General features: G+C 33.9%; 1 protein-coding gene across 1 annotated transcript in view; it reads right to left on the reverse strand.

The window, feature by feature from the left end:
• DNAJC1 (DnaJ heat shock protein family (Hsp40) member C1) overlaps positions 1-21,910 on the reverse strand; it is a 106,527-nt gene that overhangs the window by 48,368 nt on the left and 36,249 nt on the right. The window contains exons 2-7 of the mRNA XM_057383726.1: positions 20,424-20,525; positions 19,618-19,664; positions 13,293-13,458; positions 12,316-12,413; positions 11,191-11,284; positions 1,780-1,870 (exon numbers count right to left, since the gene is read on the reverse strand). Of these exons, the coding sequence (XP_057239709.1) occupies positions 1,780-1,870; positions 11,191-11,284; positions 12,316-12,413; positions 13,293-13,458; positions 19,618-19,664; positions 20,424-20,525 (598 nt within the window). The remainder of the gene's footprint in view (positions 1-1,779; positions 1,871-11,190; positions 11,285-12,315; positions 12,414-13,292; positions 13,459-19,617; positions 19,665-20,423; positions 20,526-21,910) is intronic.

Raw genomic sequence — 21,910 nt, forward strand, 5'->3', positions numbered from 1 at the left:
AATAAGCAAATTTAGCAGATGCTTTGCATGCAAGCTTCAAGAAAAAATGATATGATTTTTTTTTTGCCTACAGTAACATGGATGCATCTCTTGTTCCTATCATGGGAGTCTTGTTTATTGAAAAAAACAAAAAACCCTGACAGCTCATTCWGCTGCTTAGCTATAGCACTGCTACRCCTGACCAAATAATTCCATACCAAATCTCAAACTCTGCTAATTGCAGGTGGTGATTCTCAATCCCCCTTCTTGCTCCCTGTCGTAAGTAAGCCTATGAGGGGAGGGCAGGATGCCAACCAGTGAGACTGGTGAACAAACATTGGCCCCTGCTCACACAAGTGACACTGGGTCACCTGGCAGACATGGAAGTCACGTCATGGTGCACCCAACAGCATGACAGGGTGGTGCTTCTGTGAGAGGTCAGGGGTGACCTGGAAGGCTCAACTCGCCAAACCTGTGCCTCTCAGGTTTGGAGGTAACAAAAAAAAAAGTGACTCTTACAACAGACCTGGCAGCAGGGAAATACTGGAAAGTTCACACATGGCCTTTCAGTGACACACAGGAACTTGCACACTATGATTTTAATGACTTTATACTTTCATTTCCACTTCTATTTCCACAAGCTAGTCCTTTTAAAACAGTAGTTCACAGATTTTAATGAGGAATGTATGCCAGCTATTTTGAACAATGGCAATACATTACTATCTGACAATTTAACAAGTTTTTAATAACCCGAGTCAAGACCCTTTTCAAGGGCCCATTTTGTGGTAGGTATCTCAAACATAATGGCAGGCCTTCCTAACAAGCACTAAATGCACTGTTTTGCTAGATTTGGCCTGGATCCATGATGCTTGCTGAGGTGCTGAATGTTACCCATTTTCCTAAAACAGATTCAGCTACAGATAAGTTGGGAATTATTGCTGGAACTGGATCTCTTTGATGATTTTACAAAATTAAGCTATTTTGTAAATATAAGTAATGCAGCTGTATTTTAGGTACCTAAAGGCTTATGCATACTCCAAGCTAGTAAATTATCACAAGGCACTCAATGCACTTGTCAGAACAAAGGAACTTAAAAGCATGCACTTAAGTACAGTAAATAAAGCAAGCATGCACATATAAACACAGACAAAAAACTGTTAAAATTGTCTTAGAAGAGGGTAGGTTTAATCATTGTCAAAAGCAAATAACTGAAAGAAGAAAAGGAAAAGTCACCTATAATTATCTTGAATACTTTATTAAGGGAAATGTTAATTGCCTTTTCTGGTCTTTTATAAGACTGTAAAGACTTTAAAGCATTTATTTCAACAATAGCATGAATCCATCTCTGAAGTCTGCATCCATGCTTTTGGAAATTTAAATTATTGGTGCTTTCTATCACAAAAATCAACTCAATATGTACAAAAGAATTATAGACATTATTTTAAAAAAATATTTACAAACAACAAGAATAGAAAAATACTCAAAAACCCAAGAGATCACTTCTGAAAATGTATAGTACATCTGAGATCTCCCCCTCCCRTAAAGCAACATTTCTAGCAAGGTATGTACTTCTTGCTACAATGTAACTCACCACCTGAGGTTTATGTTTCTATAGGARCAACTCAGCAGCCTACTGCAAAATTAGCCACAAAATCAAAAGCTTATTTAACTTTAGCAGCAGTAGAGAAATATATAAAGCATGTATTTTAGAAAATTATAAAAATGTTTGTTCATATACATCCAGTGTAGAAGGTATATTGTATTACATCTTTGTTTATTAAGACAGCAGTAAAAACTCACTCTGAAGTGTTTCAAGTTCAGCCTTAGCCAGGGCATCTTCTTTCTCCTTCATTTTTGTTTCTTTATATTCTACATATAATTGTCTGGCATCCTTTAAGAAAATGTTGCAATGGCATTAGCATCCTTATACAAACAAGTTATTGCAATGGCTCTGTTATAAGTTCTCACTTAACCTCACAAAAAAAAAAGTTTCCTTGAGTTACAACTATTTTTCAGTCTAAAACCTAGAATCTGTGTAATAAAAGTTCAAATGCAATAGCATTGCATTTAGTGATATTACATTATAGACTACAACGCTCATTGACAACCTGAAAGGCAAAATGGTTAGAGAAACTACCTACAGCTTTGCAAGACCATGTACCTACTTTGCTCAAATCAGCAATCTGGAAGTTCAAGGGAGAAAGAAAAGTTTTTAATTAGTGTATGCAAGGACAAACAAAGGCAATTGCTAGGCAGCAATCTCCTTAATGTGAACTCAATAAGGTAACACTAACTGCATGTGCCAACTTATCCCACTCTCCCCCTTTTTTTTAAACTTCTACATTGTTATTAATGTGTCAAAAAGAATTTTTTCTTTCTCCAAGGATTAGATTCTAATCGGAGATCTAGAAACCAAAACCRGTACACATCAAACTAGAAGTCCTGTCACACATACACCATAATAAAGTACACCTTTCCAAAATCTGATGAATTAGTRATTATGAATTTCTGTTGAAAGCTTTCCAGTATGAACAACCAGATTGCTGAAGTAAGAAGTATGGAGAGTTTTTTTACTCTCACTTACCAGTTCAAGAGATTTTTATACTCATTCAAAAACAAGGAATCTATAATAGAAATGCTGAAATAGAGAAATTGTTATTTATCTTTTTCAAGCATGCAGAATTTCTATTGTATTATATAAAAACTAATTACAGCATTAGATAGACCTAATCTTAGTTCTTTTTAACCAAAAATACTTTTTTGTGTTATTTCACTAACAGTATCACTTTTTACAGATAAACAGTAATTTAAATTTTAATACAGAAGGTATTGTGAAGTGGTAGTAAATATTTTTTATAATTTTAACTATATTTGAACAAAACCTGGTATCATCAACGTGAAATAAGACATGTTAAGAAATCTTGAAAAGAAAAATCTGAGCTAAGCAGTCATTACTGCTGCCTCTGATGGTAGAAATCATTCCATTCTCCCTGCAAAGATCCAACAATTGCTCTTCATGTTACACCTCCATCTACCCTTTCAAAGATACTTGAGGGAGGCTGGAAAAGACATGACAGGAATTGTGMCCATGCTCTGAGCAGAACTTTGTAGTGGTTTGGAGATCTCTCATAGATACAAATCAGCACACTAGAAGAACAACTCTGACAAATTCCCACAAAAGATCAGTGAAGTTCCACCTCCTTCCAAAACAGTGTTTGGTTTCTTTTGTTTGTTTTTTTTTTTTTTAAACACTGGGTACAGGAAATGGAAAAGTTATATTTTTTCCCAGTTTTATGTAGGAAATCACTACACACAAAGTAATTTAAAAGGCTTTACATATCTTTTTGCTGCTAGAACAGAACAGAAGAGAGCATCTCACATGCTAACAGTTTTAGGACTGGAGAAAAGGGGATTTTTGGTAGTTTTAGAAGAGTTGTAGCTAAAAAAAAGTGTAGCTACAGGAGGACTAGCATTAACAGAAGATATGTAGGCTTTGAGGAGACATATTTGAATTACAAAATTAGGATTACCATTGGTTCTCTTTTTGGTTTACCTGAAATAAGAACTCCATACTACACTGGAAACTTTCCTTATACTCTTGAGRTTTGGCCTACTTGCAAAATTAAGAAACCGAAACAGCCATAAATGGGATAGTTCATTTTTCCTATGAGTTTGAGACATTTGGGTTGTGTGGCATACACAGGACTCAGACTTACGGATATACAAAATTCGCTTTTGTTTAAGGCTATGATTTCAAAATGGCTACAATTAACTGGCATTTAAATTTAACCCATTTGACACTGAAAGCCAATATTTGATGCTAAATTCTGGTGTAAAATCCATTATTGCTTGTGGGATCTCCAGACAGCAGGCACTAGGGGGTAACTGTCAATCTCTCCAGCACGTCAATCACAGAACAATTGGAAATGTGGCTCAGATGAAAATGAGACACAATAGCTGAACAACAAAGAAAACTAGTCAGAAGCAYGTAAATGAAATTTGGTAGCATTGTTGCTTTATATATTTATATATTTAAAATGGATTATCACTACAAATGAAGTAATATGCAGGTTATAAAGGCAACACCAGTCTTTTATCAGTAAGATTATTATGGCTAGTACCACAATAACAAAAAAGGGGGAGAATGTACATTTTGAAGCACACACGAATGTATACATATAAAGAAAAGCAAGGCGGAAAAAAATCCAACAAAAAGATTTACCCAAAATGGATTTTGAAGATTTGAAAATGAAAGCATAAGAATGGCTCTACAGGTTGCAAAGCAAAATTAAAAGGCATACCTGAGTAAAGACTTCAACCACAGACACAAATGTTATGGGTATTAGGCTTTATAGGTCAAAATGAAAATACACTGGTAAACCATTTAACATAGTAAGTTTTCTGAAGAAAACTTCTGCCTGGATGTAAATAAGTCCCTTTCAATTTATTCTTTATTGGCTTTCAATCAGTCTAAACAGGRATATATGTTTTAAAGAATATGCAGGTTAGGTACTGTAAGTATTTCAAATAGATTTATGTTCAGATTTTTTACTTTTCCAAAGTGATGTATTTAAGCAGTCATTTTGTCTCAATACAAGCTCTCTCTTGTAGGRCCCTAAAGACACTGACAGTATAAGATCCAGTCTCTTTGAATCTAATGTTCCTTCTCCAAGTAATGATTTTATAGCTCATAATACATACAACATCAAGATTTTATACTTAATGTATACTTYATCTTCAAGAGATAATAATAAACATAAGAGAAGCAATATTTTTGTACTTCTAGGATGAAAAGATACAGAGAAAAGTGCCACAAATACAAAGCTTGGAACTGTTCTAAGTAAAACTTCACCTTACTTAATCAAAATTACTATGTTCTCGTTTGCACGAGTTTAAAAAGTTTTCAAAAAGAACATCATACAAATATGTTCTTCTCACCATCAAAGCAGTATCACATGTAATTAGTTAAGCAGAAAGAATAAATGAGAGGGCTGAYATGTGCTGGATTTTTAATCTATAAATTCAAATATATGCTTTCCAAAAAGGAACAGAATGAAAAAAGAATGTATTGTAAAGGTAAAATTCTGCCATTAGTATTTCTAAATTATATTTAAATTATCATATATAGGAAGATCTTGTGATTACCCTCATATTTATTACAGATAAGAATAAAGAATACTGAAAAATTCTTGAAAACATAGTTTCTCTCTATCAGTATTGTCTCATGTTAATAATTGAGATTGCTGAGACAAAGCTGAGCCTAAGTTAGGCAGAAATACAGAAATTCCTTATACTGAACTTTCAATGATTTTTTTTTCCTTTGTTTTGGCATTTGGAGTTTTGTTTGGGGTTTTAGGCATTTTTTGTTTGCTGCTTTAAATCAAGAGATACAGCATTTATTCAAACTGTACTAATTCTAGAAGTAAAAACTTTAGTTCTGTGTAAGAATCAGTCATCTTGTCTTCTCCCTGACTTTTGGGGAGGGTGATGAGGCTTTGTTGGTTTGTTTGCTTTGTGGTTTTTGGGTTTTCATTGTTTGGGGTTTTTTCCACTCCAGTAAATATTAAGTTCTCCTGGCTTTCTGGTCTACCTCAAAAAAACTGGAGACTAGAAGAAAGAAAGCAAATTGAAAAAATTGAAACAATTTTTTGTAATTGCTGTATGAGAATATTCATCTCAGATTTTGTGATACAAACAGCTTTACATTTTAGCTCTTTGGGTAAGGGACTGATACAAACAAAATTCACAGTTAACTGAAAACTTTCTCACAAGCATACTGAAAATCAGGATATTGAAATAACTTTCTTCAGACTAATTTTTATGAAATTAAAAATATACTTGTGTGGAACCAATTTTTTTGTCTTTTTAAGTACAGTATTATTGTATACAATTTATACTAAAAAGAGAGTAAAAAGAGTTAAATTAAATTTACTCYWCCAGCCAAACTTCAATTTACTATTTCTATGCAATAAARWTTCCAGCCACTACATCACAGCAAAAATACTCTTTGGATGGGTTTCTGAACTAGGTAATATCAATACATTATGGTAAGAAATAATGTTTAAAAAAGGAGTTGAACATTATGATTGATACTTCTCTTTGGCATTTTTACCTCTTTGCCCAAAGGCAATCTAGTAAATAAATAGGAATTACATTACTTCCTCCTTTATAATCAGAAAATCATGYTTTGCCTGTAGAATAATCCCAGGTGTGGGGAGGCTCTTCAGCTGTGTCCAGCCCGTGGGCAGTTGTGGCGTGGTTCCCAAGCCTTGGTGCACCATGTGACCAGCAGCGGGCTGTGCCACTGCAGTCTGCTGGGAATTCCATGTGCCCAGTGGTGAGACAAAGGCAGCCAGAAGGGGAAACAAAGGTCAGTGCTGCAAGGCCTCTCTGGGACCCTTTTCACAGCCCATGAAGCCTCATAGCACAGCAGACCAGTATCAATAWTTGAGAGCCAGTATTGCCTCGTAGAAAACGAGCTACTCTTGCTCCTCTCACACGAGCAGTAGGACATGTAGACTTACAGCAAGTGATATTACGAAGCTGCCACAGCACAGCAGGCAATTAGAAGCAAATTTCTTTATTATCTTAGATCTACTTGAAACTTTTARTATTTTTGCAGCACTTTTTTCCTCCAGAGCCTCAAACAGTACCCTATTAGACACAAATCATTTTTGCTCACTTGMATACACCCACAATACTTGTTTTACCATGCACTCTCCTCTGACCTGCTTCTAAGCTTCTAATTGACCTATGGGTCAAGAGCTTCATCCTTACTTTGGTTCTCCCAACAGCTGTGAAATAGCAAGAAACAGAGCAAATGGGCAATCACTCGTGCCATACATCCTGAAATTGCTCGCTCCCCACAAATTATACCAACATTGGTGCTGTACAGTAAATTGGAACACGTCAAAACCCTGTAAAGCTGAGAAATATAGAGATATTTAACCTTACTGACTTGAATAAATCCCTTTTTTAAGAAAAAAAAGGCATTTTTAAGGCCTATGTTATTAAATGCAATAAATTTTGTTTTAATCTCATACAATTTTATATAAAGTCACATATGAAGACAGAAACAACTCACAAATACATTTGCTGACCTAATCAAATCTTGCTTAAAAGCTAACTTGCCAAAGGAGATGCCCTGCTGGCAAAGCCTCTTAATGACACATTGCCAATCCATTTAAGGCCAAAGCTGAACCATCTCTAAACAGGTGTTGAATTGTGATCATGGATTAAAAGAAAACCTGAGGAAAAATTGCCAAGAAATTAAACACCTCTGGGTCACTAGTTTGAATCTATTCCAGACTAGTAAATCAGCTACAGTAATTACCATCTGGTAGTCTACATAAAAATAAATTACTGGCTTTTTTGTTTTAATTCATTTTGTGCTACACAAAGGTCTCTACAAACACAAGTTTCAATTGTAATTGAATGCTTTGTTGATAATCTCACTAGGTTATATCCAGTGCAGCTATGTACTCAGCCTTCTCATTGCTGGTGGGCCACCAGTTCACMTAACAATTCACTGCAAGGGTGTGTRCACCACACCTACAGGGTTACAGACAGAAGAAGAAAACTTTATTTTCTTAACAAGAAACTATTTATGTCCAAAACAAACAAAAATGCTTTCTGCTCCATTACCCTCAGGACAACAGCAGGCTCACAATTCAGTCAATGTAAAAATAAAGACATTCACTGCTAAATTTCACCATATCAGTGTGGAGGAAAAGTTGACAGGGCCACTAAGAAACATACCTATCTTCTGTTTTCAGAACGAAATTCTTTTTGAAGAAGAATTAAAAACATATAACTTAAGAAAAGTGGTCTTTTAAAATATGTCCAGATATCCAAAACAAAAAACCCTCTAGGTCAGTTGATTTTGGAATAAACTGCAATACTTATGGTAGTTCTCCCACAAAACATAAGTACATTTAAAGCAACTGTCTGTTCTATATTGCATACACAATTTGAACGGAAATTCTTGCACACTACATGTAGCTGGTTTATTTCATTCTAAGGAAAAATTTCAGTTCCATTAGGCTTTTTAATTTGAGTATTTGGGGGTTCTTCCCCCCCCCCCAACATTTTTTTTTTAAATACGTTGCCTTTTTCCAGGTCATTGTCATGAAAGCATTAATTAAAATGACCTTAGAAACAATTTTCATTCTTTTTCTATTTTTTTTTCTTAGCCTACATTACAAGAATTAAACTTGGTAATAACCAAAGTAATTTACACTCCACTTAATGTTTCTTTCACAGCACAGATATTTGATTTATGATACAYTTTATGTATTTTTCTCCCTTTGCTTCTTCAGACAAACTCAAAAATGCTGTTTTCACCCCTAAATTTTACTAAACTCAATGTGTAGATATAAAAACCTATGTAGTTTCTCTCAAAATACAATTGTCAACAGTTTAAAAAACCTGCTCATTTTCTTCATTTCTCTCATCCTCCCCTCACACATTTTTCTTCCAGTTYCTTGACATAAAATGCAGGCTACAATAAAATGGCATAGGCCATCACAAGGGCATGCAAACAAAGCATTTTTCTTCAGTGAAGGCCCACCTTAATTATTTTAAGTGCCTCCTTCTGAAATCTGACATTTTGAAGGAGGAAGGGAAGTAACAGAAAGACACTCAATTGGATAAATGAGAGCCAGGCATGAGCAGAAGCTCAGCAACGTGAATTCTCGGACACAGCTGTTCCAAGTAGAATATTCACTTTAACTAATAGGGGGAGAGATGGATGCTAGGTAAAAAAAATCAATACAAGAATAGATAAAAAGTTTTATTTGTTGCTGGTTGTTGTTATGCTGTTAGGTTTGATTTGTTTTGGATTTTTTTAATGAAGTCTCCTCTGAGGAAGAACTTGTGTCTGTCACAGGAAGGTGCTTCTGTTTCATKAGTCTGAGGAAACAGTTCAGCTATATTACTGGCAGGGTTTTGAAAATCTCAATGGCAGAGCAACATTCAGTTAAAAGYATTGCTAACTCTTCCCCTTTCCTGTCCCAAACATGGTTCATTTAAATATAGATGCATTTTTAGAATTTCAGCTACAATTGCATTAGTTGCAGGTAAATGACAGATTTTTAAAACAATTTGTTGGCTCTTAAATGACTGGAGWAATAATTTATATTAAAGCAATAAACAACTAAAATCTGTAGCATCCATCCTGATGTCAACCRCTGCAATACCTTGTTACATAATTTGCACGTGTAACACACATATGTAACACTACTCAGTATCTGTAGGATCCTTTATCTTCTGCCTTAGCATTAAGTACCCTGAAATCTCAAGCCTGTGTATTATTGAAGAGAAAAGCACTTAGATTTAAAACAGGATCTCTGYACCAGGGTATAATCTTACAGGTAACTTTTTGCTACATGCTGGTAATTGCAATTAAGGCAGATCTTGCCAAAATGTTAAATACACCTCAAAAAGAGCCCAGAGGTCTCTCTGTCCAGGTAGCTACAACATACTACATATCTTTCAACTGTCATTTCAGAACACAGCTCCAACATGAGGTCTCTGCTGCTCTAATGCTGCTCAGAAGAGGTGATACTTGTTTAAGTATTGCTAACTAATAAGCTACAATTATTTATTTCAGTCACCTGAAGTCRTGAACTATTTTAACATTGAAGATTACTTATGGTTTATGGCATTTTAACTTATGTAACTAGTGGGTCATGTTAAAGAAGAACAAAACAAACCCTGCAGTTAAACAGTAGTGTCATTTACATATGGGCCAATTTACTCCAGAACTTCTATCTCTCTCCTTTCTCTTGCTTCAAAGCCTTCCTGCTCCAATTTCTCCTACAACATGCTTCCCCTGCCACCAAACCCCTACTTGATGGTCTCCAATTTCCCAGGAATTACTGGACAGCTTTTTTTCCAGTATCAGTAATTTAATGGAACAGGAATCTAAACAAGGGCTAAGGTCTACAAAGCACAAAACATTTTGCTATGATTTTTTTTTCCTGCCATTTTCTGACAGGCATAAGGAGCTGCTTTTTGAATATCAAACCTGAAATCTGTTATACCGGCATAATACTCTACGTCAATAACATAAAAATTATAAGCAGCCCGTAAGAAGTCCTAATTTAAAATGTTTCACTAATCTTACTATATCGTGTATTTTTTTAATATTTTGCAATTAAGGTAAAAGGGAAAGTACTATATTACGAATAAAGTTTCAAAAATGCAGCAACAGTTTGCTGACCCTAATTACTTTCTATCTGATTCACCTTGATGAGGTATGAACATCAAAGCTTAATTTGGACACAACAGTTGATTAAGCATAATCAATTTGCTTTAAAAACTTGCAAAAAGAAAGGTTTCTTTAATGAAACAGCCCTTAAGTTCTGATTAAACTTTTAAAGGAGATACTAACTTTTGCATCTGTTTGTAGGAAAAGCTAAAGGCTTTAAAAATAGATTCTGAAAGACCAGACATCATTGTATTAGTGATTGTATTTTATAAGGGTTTTGCTATGAGAGTAGGAATTATAACTATACTATTTTCCCAGCTTGAATACAGTTTATTCAAGGAAAATGAAAAGAAAGAGCAGGTAATATTAAAAAAAAATTATTCTGGTAACTGGTCTGATAACACTTACATTGGTTGAATACCAGCTAAATTTTACAGTTTATAGTACTAGATTAAAACACCACAACTGTGAGCAAGTCCACCACACTAATGTTTATAAATTGTAACCATATCTTTATCATTTTACCTTACCAATTTCAGGTACCARTATGTATCATTCTCCAGTGAATTAAAGAAATTACATTATAAAAAGTAATTTCGCTGTTACCCCAAATTTAAATGGCACATTAAAATTTGCTACGAAAGTATAGCATTTGTTAATTTGAAATGAAATACTTCTGTTAACATCACTTAAAAACATTGCTATTCCTAACTAGATGGACATATACCCCTCCCCTCTCCCATCATTTATTCTTGTAGTTTTGCCTAAAAGAAACTGTTTCTCTAGTACATTAAGATTAATATGCATTTAAAATACATTCATATTTCCATGAACTTATTATATGAAATTTGCCTCCAAAGATTAATTTTTATTTTTTATATATACATATGCTATGTGTTTSAGCCAAAAAATCAATTAAGAACAAGTGTTACACATCTGATTATGCATAATAACACCATCAAGAAAAATTAAATAATACAATTTAAAATCATTACTGTTACCTGGAATAGCTGAGGTAAAGCTTTCACTGTGAGACAGAACCATATTCCCAGCTTGCATGGAAGTAAGTCATGCCACTGTGGTTTGTCCAGTACTCTGCAGTCAAAATTGTAGGTTTTTCATCATTACCACATAATCTCAAAGCCAGAACTTTCCCATTATCCTTTAAGATGATTAGCACTTGTCAGCTCCCATAAAAATGTCTAACTACATAACAATGAATATATATTTTAAACACTTAATTCAAAATATGTAACAACAAACTTCCAATCACTGCTGTATTTTGATCTCCTAAARGAGCTTTTCTTCAAGAAAATAAATTCATAAGCCACATAATCACTTCAGTTGAAACAAAAAAACAAACCAAAAAAAACCACTCAAGCCTCAACCAAGTGTTCACAAGTGCTGACAACTGGATATGAAGACTGTAGTATAAACAAAACAATACATAAAAATTAATGTCGTTTGCAGTTCACTGGAGCATTACTCACTGATGTCATCAGCAAAGACGACAGGCAGAATGGTCTCTGATCTCCATCCCTCATTGATCCAGTTCATGCCCCTGCTGTGTGAACTATTTAAACCCTTTATTTCTTTCTATGAATCAATAGAAGAAATGGTGGTATCTTTTGGAGTGTCCTGAAAGTCACTATTTCCCTATGTGTTCCTTGACAAACAATGTGTTAGAAGCCTTGACCAACAYGCTCATTTTTAAGTTAATCAGATAAAAAGCATTTAACCAGACAAGCATTAAAAGGCCATAAAAAATCCCTGCTTGGTATAGTAATAAATTAAAGCTCAAATAAACTGAAATTTGTTAACTGTAATCAAAGGCATAAATCTTTAAAAACTTCTAAAATCATACCCTCTTGTAAGGCATWTGCCTTTAATTCAGCCATAATCTTTCAATGATTATTGATCTGCTGAATAAACACCACGWGTTTATTTACAAATCCAAAACTGAAAACACAGCTACATTGGCACACTTTAAATCAGCAATGGCTGTTACTACAAACAGTTATTTTCCCTCATAGARTATTTCAAAGATGCAAAAAGAAAACTATAGAACCAAATCAGTAGCTGGCAGAATGTTTTAAAATGCAGAAAACAAGAGAGTTTCTTCCCACCTTTCATTTTTGTCTAGAGCAGYAAGTTTGGCTTCATCTGCACTCCTGCCGCCTGTTTTTTTCTTCTTCTCCCTCTTTTTTCTGCTGAGCAGTTCATCCTTGATGTAGAAAGAACTACGGTTACAGGTTATCATTAGCATGTAAACCACAAATGTTACTGGGACTCTTCTGTGAAGGGTAAACAGTAGAGTAGCATTTATGCAAATGTATCTGGGGTCCTACATGATTAAGTAAAATGATCTATCTTAACAATAACTGTTGCCATGGTATCCAGTCTTTAAACACACATGAAGTCCAGTTCTGTCACTCATGTGTATCTCCATAGCAATCAAAGTTTTCTAAGAGGAGAAAGCATTCAACTTGCCTCCTTTCTCATTCATCAACTTCAATAATGCAGTAGAAAATAAAAAAAGTAAATAGATGCTAATGTATGAATATTTTTCAAGTTATGCTYAGTTTTTTTCTTAGTCKACRAAGTGYAACAAACAKTTGTATGRMAAAAAATAAAATTATCAAAAAATARTGWGTTTTATACTGCTTACCAATTCCCACTATGTTAAGGAAAATCGAAAACAAAAAAGCATTTASCTTAGAACAAAGGCAAAGCAAGCATGACTTCTAAATGAATAAAACCTGATTAATTTTAAACYATAGATATGACTACAGAAGCAGATGATTTTGCATCAACAACTGACAGAAGACATTTTATTTCTCTTCTTCTKGCTAAAAACCAAAGGACCAGCTCCTGCAGTTTATTACCAATTGTAGAAAAAAATTAAGTAGTTTTTAGATTACTGTTTCTGAGATGCTTAATAGCTTATTCTCTAATTATCACTGTTTTAAATATAATCCTTTTAAAACATGAAAAATCCAAATGCAAACCAGTGGAAGTGGTAGAGATCTCCTTAATATGCAAACTTCTGCAGGAAATCTAATACTAATAATTGAAGCAAGTTTGATTTATTACCAATACTTACCAGCTGTTTTTCCAGGTAGATTGACCAAACCACAGCATAATGACCCACTGTGAGTATAATGAACAAGAGTAATGCCAGCTCAGCATTGCTCATTTTTCTCACCCGCCTGTAGTAGAACACAGGCTGTCGCCAATCTGGTAGTCCATTGATCAGAATATCATCATACCTACAGTAGTAAATATAACAGGCTTTCATGGAGAGCTAAAAATGAAATAAGCCAAACTATCCAATTACAAAACAAAAGATAATCCACAGAGTGCTTGAATAACACACACACAAAAGATCATTTAGTAATTTTTTTTTTTTTTTTAGAGAGCAATGCCTTGTTTTGCCAGCAGATAGGCTTGCATGTGGAAACAAACAGAATCCAGAATCAAATGTTGGGGCAGGGGAAAAAAAAAATCAAATGATCCTGCAACACTCATCCCCCCCTGTCCCTCCTAGTTCATTTACTTTTGAAGTAAGAGACTTCCAGAAATGTCGATGTTTTCTACGTGCTCAGTAATCAGTGGGCACTCAGTAATCAGTGGGCAGGTTCTCCATGATCGAAGTAAATAACAACCCACTAACTACTAAATAGGTAGCCAAGAATAAACATCTCAAACACTACAAACCCTTTTTTCTTTTACAAATTAAAATCACAGGTGCTGGGGGGAAAGGAGAGGTATCTCTGCTTTTTGTTTTTGTCTTTTAGTACCACAAAATACATTAGGCAAAAACATGCCAGACTTATCATCCCTTCTTTGTAAGATAAGCGTTTAAGTTAGAGACTTGATATTGATGCTTGATAACAAAGTTCATCAGTTTTTGATTTTCTATTTGAAACACTATCTTCAAGATCAACCTATTTTAAAACTGTTCAATTATTAACACTACTAATTGCACAGAAACCATTTTATGACAATCCCTTTTCCTTCACACAAATGTCTTGAAATATCTTAGCATGTCTGAGGTCTTTTATTTACAGTATATGATCAATTTAAAAATAAACAAACCACAGACATTCAAACCAGATGTTTTCAAATTAACTTTTCAAATTAAAGTTTCAAACAAAAATCTCTACAATAAACTCAAAAACCTGTATATTCAAGATGCACAACCTGTTAATCTTAAATTGAACGCAACTCATTACATATTCTAATCACACCATTTCCAGAATTAAATCTGCACTGAAAGGCCTAATTTGGTGCAACACATTGACCAAAATATTTTAATTAAAAATATTCTGAGTTAGTCGCAGGCCTAATTACAGGAATAGAAATAGGGCCTATATTGTCATGCAGGTCAGTAGAACTCAGTAGTAGGTTTTTCTCAAGTAAATTGACCAATCCAGGAATAATAGCGCAGCTGCTAAACTGCCAGTCTTGACATGTAAATCAATTTAAATGCAACAACTGCACTAGCTACTTTGATAGTTATTAAATTGATACCTTGGAGATGTACTAGAAAAAAAAATTTCCACAAGCAAATTCATTTTTTAAGTAGAAAAAGAAGGAGAGGTTTTCAATTAAAAAATATACTTTCATATAGTGCATATCTGAAAAGCTGATTTCTGGTAAAACATTTGTTCAAGTTGGCATTATTTCCACATAAAAGACTTAACACCTCAGGATTCTGCTGTGTTCTGAATGATACCAGAAGTAAAATTCATATCACAAAATTCTATTTTCTATTATAACTATGAGAATACTAAGGTTAACATCTATTATTGTAAAATTTGAACTAATAACTTTTTCCTTTCCCAGTAGGTCAGAACAAATTAACTACTGACACCTTAATATAAACTCTGTTCAGAAAAATCACTTATGATGTTATTTTAAAATTTAAACCTCTACTTAACTTTTGTTTAAGAAATAAGTAGAAGTTTTAGCCTTTAAAAAATAACACACTTAAAAGATTTTAATGATAATAGAAAAGAATATTTTAGAAACAAAACCATTTAAAAAATAAGGATGTTCTTTCTTTAAAATCTTCACAGAAATACAAGTAGAATSAGGATTTGTTAAAAATACTAATAGACATTTATTAAGCCGTTGCCTTCTTATGCACTATGGGTTCTTGATTGATGTACTGAAATTATTAAAGTCCATACAAGCCGATGGTAACAATACAGTAATACGTAAACCAAGATTTCAAACTAACATTTGGCAACCATGTTCTGTTATAAATTATCTGTTAAGAAAAAATAAATGAAGACWGCAGAACCTCTTGCATTAAGTGCTTTAAACAGCACTCGGTATTTACTAGGCTATGTCCGCTGTTCTGAACAACAGTCTCCAAGGATTAAGTCTCAGAATCAATGCTCTATTGATTTTACTATCAATGAGCATTATGGCTCACACGACTGGCCATTTTAAGGGAAGATAGCTTCTATTATAACCCACTTTTTAGAATATATACTGTTAAAAGATAAATCACTGCTTTCAATAGTAATTAAGCCCTGTATTTGAAAAATAGAGATATCAATGATTTTTAGGTTTTCAACTGGAAAATTATCCTACCGAAACTCAGAAGCTTCCATAATTTTTAAATCTTGAATTTCAAATTTAGAATGTGATTTAATTAAAAGCAAGTTTCCAATTAAAAAAAATCATGTATAGACACTTAATATTGACTATGAAAGACAGTTAATCCGTGYGCATCAAGAACTACATTTGAAATTTAATTATAAAGCATTTGGCAACCTGTATTAATTGTAACTCTATGTAAGGAAAAAAAACAAGCTTAAAAGACAGAGCTGCAGGATTTTTCCACAAATGTATGTACAGAGAATACAGTAAATTTTTCACATATCAGTATGTCTACCAGTTGTTTCTGAAATGTAGCAGTCAACAAGCTACACAAAACCCCCAAAGCACCAGTTCAGAAAAACATTCAGCCAAAACCATTCCCCATTTAAAACTACGCTGAATATTTATTTTAAATCTCAGCAGTCTAGAAGATTCAGTAGTCCAAAATTAACAAATTGCAAGATATTAATATTTCTCTTTTTCTGTAAAGTTTCATGTAATAGTTTAGAGTTCTTTGTGCATTAACAACATTGCAAGTAAAAAATCCATTCTGTAGCAACTAATTACAGTATCATCAGTCTTAATATGATTATAATTTACTTTTCCATTTAGGAGAGCCACTGCATTTCATATTTCAAATAATTTCAGAGATATGACATAGTTTATATACTATAACCTTGAGTTAATGAGGACTGTTCTGAACTACGGAAAGATTGCACTGGTGTTTTTTTTTATTTTGGGGGGGCCAATTTTCCTCAAGCTGTTAAAGACATCCAGCACAACATCAGCCAGAACAATTTATACCTATGAATACAGACATTTCATTATTAATGAGAACTAAGATAGACACCTTTCTTACTCTAAACAAGTACATCGTGATTCCTTTGCAAATTTTTCCTTTAATCAAGCCAACATTGTTACAGAAGATAGGCCTGGTAGGTTAAAAAAGCTCCTTAACAAGGTAACAAACAAATGAAAATCTAMGATTTTTTTTTGTCTAATTACAATTAACAGAAGTGCATAAAACAATCTATTTTTGCATAAAGATAATCACAGGCTAATAAAATTTATCACCGTCAAATTGATTTACCCACAAATGCCCTAAAGGTGAAGTGTATTTCAGAAAACGCACCGATCTCTACATACYCAAAGATAAAATTTTCCGTAGAATTTCACACTGGAGTACACACTCCAGTGTGTACACTGAATACAGCACATAAAATATTGTGTTCTGCTGCATGTAAGTTTAATTTAATGTTAAACACTGCCATATTAAATGGAGCTGCATGTATGTTTATTGTCAGAATATTTGAATGTTTTGATCATGTATCACTCAAAAATGTAAAAGAGAAGTACTAACATGGTAATATTACTGTATTCTGTAGTACTATTAATGAGACTAGCATACTTCACAAGCAACTATATAACTTCCTCAAAAAAGAAAAACACATTTTAAAGCCCAGTACTGTCAYTGTAAATAGAGGAACTGTAATATTTTAAGAAAGGTTTCTGCCATCAGATAAAGCAAAAATTCACTGATAAATAAGAAAACACAAAGGTTTTAGAAAAATAATTACATATAGCTGTTCAACAGATCTGCCTTTTTAAAACAGTTTCTGTACCCACAAAAACAACACCTCTGACATTCACCAAGAATGACATTCACGGAGAAGASGTTTTATTGTTTCAAAATGAGTTCTTCACTCCCTCATACAGTGCAGGACCTTATTCCTGCCTTTGCTGGCTCCACTCTCTGTACACACACCAAGAATGATGCAGGATTACATCACTTTTGAGATGAACAGTAAGAGGCAGGTACAGCTGACTTCACTGCACAGAAGCAGACGCCTGCAGTTTGCTCTTCTCTTGGTGGTGTAATCCCCTGCCCCGAACCATTTAGGTATCCAGTYATGGAGGGATTCCCAGCTCAACTGTCAGCATAAGGCTGCAGCCCAGTTTCTGCCCAGTGCAGGGGCATGACACTAAGCTCTGAGCCTATTCCTGTCCATCACCTCACGCAATTCAAAGCCAAATATCAGCATTTAAAGTAGAAAGATTACAAAAAGCAGTAATTGCCACCCTTTCCTTTGCTGTACAGTTGTGAGTAAGCTTCGAGTTACCTTCCAACAGAACCAATCTAACAGGAGGAGCAGCTCCTATCACACTTACTGAAGACTTGGATGAGAGATGTGCTACAACAACACCTTACAGGGCACACGACAAGCCACCCTTAGTTTACAAGCTCAGTTGAGAGATTATCTTTAGGTTGTGCAATAAACCTGATCAATACAGGGCTTCTCAAAGCAATGAGACCATATAGCTCTGCTCCACATGTTATTTCTAAACTCTGTGTATTATTTCCAGAAAATTCTCTGAAGGTAAACATTGTTTAATCCACTACATTTTATTTATTCAACTATAAAATCGATATCAACCATACACACACATTGTGCAAGAAAAATATGACATTGTCTATGTACAAGATAAGTTAGTGACAAATCAGTCTAAGCTAGAACAAGCTACTGCTGCTTTAACTTCTTATTTGCAATGACTTGAATCAATTGGCTTCACTAATTAATGGTATTTGAAGTAAGTTACATTTATAATGTATGCAGGCCTTAAACTGTAATTTTTGCAAGCTACTGCATCAGAGTTTAATGCAAACGGCTTCTATTACAGATGCAAGGACATTCCTACAAGTTCCATGATGGAACCAAGTTCCAGAGAGGCAACATCTTGGGGTGTATGTAAACAATGCTATAAATAAAAAGTTGGGAAGATCTGGGGAATAATTCACTTTTAAGTGTCTTGATATCATTTAGCTAACATTTTTTAACTTCCCTYGAGTGTAACTTCACAATTAAATTCTCCTTAGACAGATGAAATAAAAACCCCATAGATTTCCAAAAGTGCTTCTATGAAGTACATTTYCATGACACTTGAAGAGGGGATTATCAAAAAAGTAGATAATCTGTACTATAAACCCTGGACTCCTGCCAAGACATCCACAAAGCCAAAATCCCTTCTAGAAATGTCTCATATAACCCCGTTTAAAGACTTGTAAGCTGAAAGATGATTTACTAAAACTCCAACCCAAAAGCAAAAGTCTTTCAGTGTCTCAGTTTTTCTGGTAATCACTGGTCGAAATTCCTACTTATTTATTTATTTAAAAAAAAAAAAAAGTTCAAAATAGTCTTCCAGAAAGCAGATTAGCCCCAGGTTTCCAGTTCTTTATTCTACCCCTTCAAGGTACTGCTGGAAATGCTCTGGAAGCAACAAGGACAACTAGCATTTATTAATAAAATATAGTATGTATATCCAAGTTTGCACTATTAGAGATAATAGATCAGAAACAAAAAAACACCTCTATGAACTAAGCAAAAGAAAACAATGCTGAAGACAACAGACAGTGGAAATAATCCCTAAAGTTCATGCAACAAGCTTTTTCCCCACACAGAGAGGGTATGACTGACAGTTGCATAAGTGGCCAGTATTTTCCAATCACAGTTTTTAATAAAATAGYTGACAACTGTGCAAAAAAGCTGATATAATTAAGTATTCAAAAATTGCTTGAAATAACAGCTAGCTTTCAAAGTTTTTTCAAGTACTAGTTTTTAAGGAAAAAAACAGTGTGCCATGCAAAAATACCACCTTGTACTTTAGGCCACATGCAATCTTTAATTAGACAATTAYATAGCAATTACAAACTTAAATTATACAAAAAAAAATCTGTAGTGTTACAACTAAGTCAGATAGAACTTGAATACAGCACTGGTAAGAATGCTTTATTTAAAAACCTGGGCAATTTAACTTACCTCTGCCTCCTTTCTTCATCCTTTAAAACCTCATAGATGGCCACTAACTAAAACAAACAAACAAAAGAAATAAAAAGAAAACAAACACAGAGAGAAAGATTTTACTTTATGATTGAATGTATAAACRTTCGAACAGTAGCATCACATTTACATTTGCCAACAAATGACCTTTTCTAGTTTTCACTTTTCTCTACRCCACTAAGTAGCGAACCCATCATGCAAAAGAAACAGTAATATATTAATATACAAAGTGTAACCAAACAAGCAACACTTATACAAGGCTCTCTTCCTCATCCTCACATCTATCAGAGTCTTGTCTCAGTTATACCCTAGAAGTAGGTATCACTTTTTGCATCCTAAAGTTCTTATTAAATTAAGTAAGCTGTATTTAGCCCGAGGTACATTTTTAAAGGTAGTGCTAATTACAAAGTCATGTTGTTTTACTCTATAAATATCCAAAGGATGAAAATAACTAACTCTTTTCATTAAATTATGACTATCTAGGACTTGTGTTGAGAACTGATCAGAAATTTTCCCCACTGTTTTTGAAGATGCAAAACATATTTTTCTCCTAAGAGTGTATAATGTTCCAATTATTTTTAATATATAGGTAAATACTAAATACAAGCTATTGAACAAGTTAATTTCAAAACAGTGTACTTGGTTTCAGTCTAGCTACATCAGCAAAAATGTAATTCAATGTTTAGCTTATTAATTTCTAAGGTGTATCAGTGTTCTTACTAAAACGACACCAACATAAAAATTCTATTTTCCCCTAAAACTTTATTGCCACACGTTGCACTTACTTGCCTAAACTGTATTTCTGCATTTTCATCTTTATTCTTATCCGGGTGTAAAATTAGAGAAAGCTTTCGATATGCTTTCCGAATGTCTGCAGATGAAGCATCCTGAAAAAAAGGAAAACAAAGCAAATTGTCAGAAACTGATTCCCTGAACTTTTTTAAGATCTGAAGACAGCCCACCAAGTGYAGGAACTAAGGCAACGTAATTTGAGACATCTAACAACCAAACTGCAACCAGCCCAGCCTAAATGACTTAACAGCCATTCAGTTCAATTCATCTTTCATCTTAACTCCCTTCATTACCATACATCCATTACAACGACATTTGCCAATACTTCCAAACACTTTCTTGCTTAAAATCCAACCCGGGAACCTTCTGCACCATTTAAAAGTTCAAATGAAAACTGAAAATTATTGCATCTGCGTATCTTCAAGACAGACATAATTTCAGCAAATTATCATGCTCAATTTCCCAAACTCAGGACTTGCTAGGAACTCTTCCCTTATTAATATTTACATGCAATTCACTCCTAATAGGACTTCCATTCAAGTTCAGCTTCACCATGTCTAAAGAATTGAATTTTTCTAAAGTAGCTTCAAATTGCAGTCTTGGAGCTATACTGTAGCACTGACATCAATCTATACCTTAACCATTATAAGAATTGCACACATTTTGGGAGAAAAAAAATAAAACTCAAAYCACAAAATTATGTACCAACCTAGCTGCACAAATGCAAATTTCTGAATTAATGAGTACATTATAGCATTTAGTACATGMCATAAAGATATCCAGGAATGAAGATATCAAGAGTTGTATTCTACATTATATAGGTGTTACCCTCACCAGAAGATCCACAAAGCACATTTAAACAGAACTATTTGCATTCTATTGCTAACATGCCCAAGGCAACCTTTTAGAAATCAACTATTTATCTGACAATTTTTATTTCTTGATTTTATATATATTGTTACTAAGCAYATTCTCTCTCTCAAAATTACAGTGTAAATAAGGATTAAAAAAAACACCAAAACCCAGATCTGAATTAGCTGTGGAACAGAGTGAAATAAGATAATAATTAATGCAATACTGTAATTAGTCTGTCAGGCTTTTTATTACAAATCATTATTTTCATTTTAAGATTTTCAGTTTTATAACATAAGGCTATTAAAACAYTGTTCAAGTTTGGGCCCAGAGCAAATAATAGTGAAAGACTGAATGAGGGGGAAGAGAAACGCAGGGCAAAATGCAGAATTTGAGAAAATTCAGCATTGAAACTATATTTTAAGGAAGTTGGCATTTTTCCCTAATACAAGACTGAAGTTTCCATAGTTTGTTATCTGTCTAAAGACTATGTTTTTGTTACTGAAAGGAAGATTTCTCCTGAAAAAAACACATATGGATTTTTTAATTTTTCCATTTTTAACAGCTACTTGTAAGGCATGTGCACACCAAAGCCGAACTCCTCTGCTTAAACAGCAGCTTGCTTCCA

The sequence above is a fragment of the Malurus melanocephalus genome, unplaced genomic scaffold (assembly GCF_030028575.1).
Source record: "Malurus melanocephalus ecotype Western Australia unplaced genomic scaffold, MMel_1.1 scaffold_14, whole genome shotgun sequence".
Lineage (NCBI taxonomy): Eukaryota > Metazoa > Chordata > Aves > Passeriformes > Maluridae > Malurus > Malurus melanocephalus.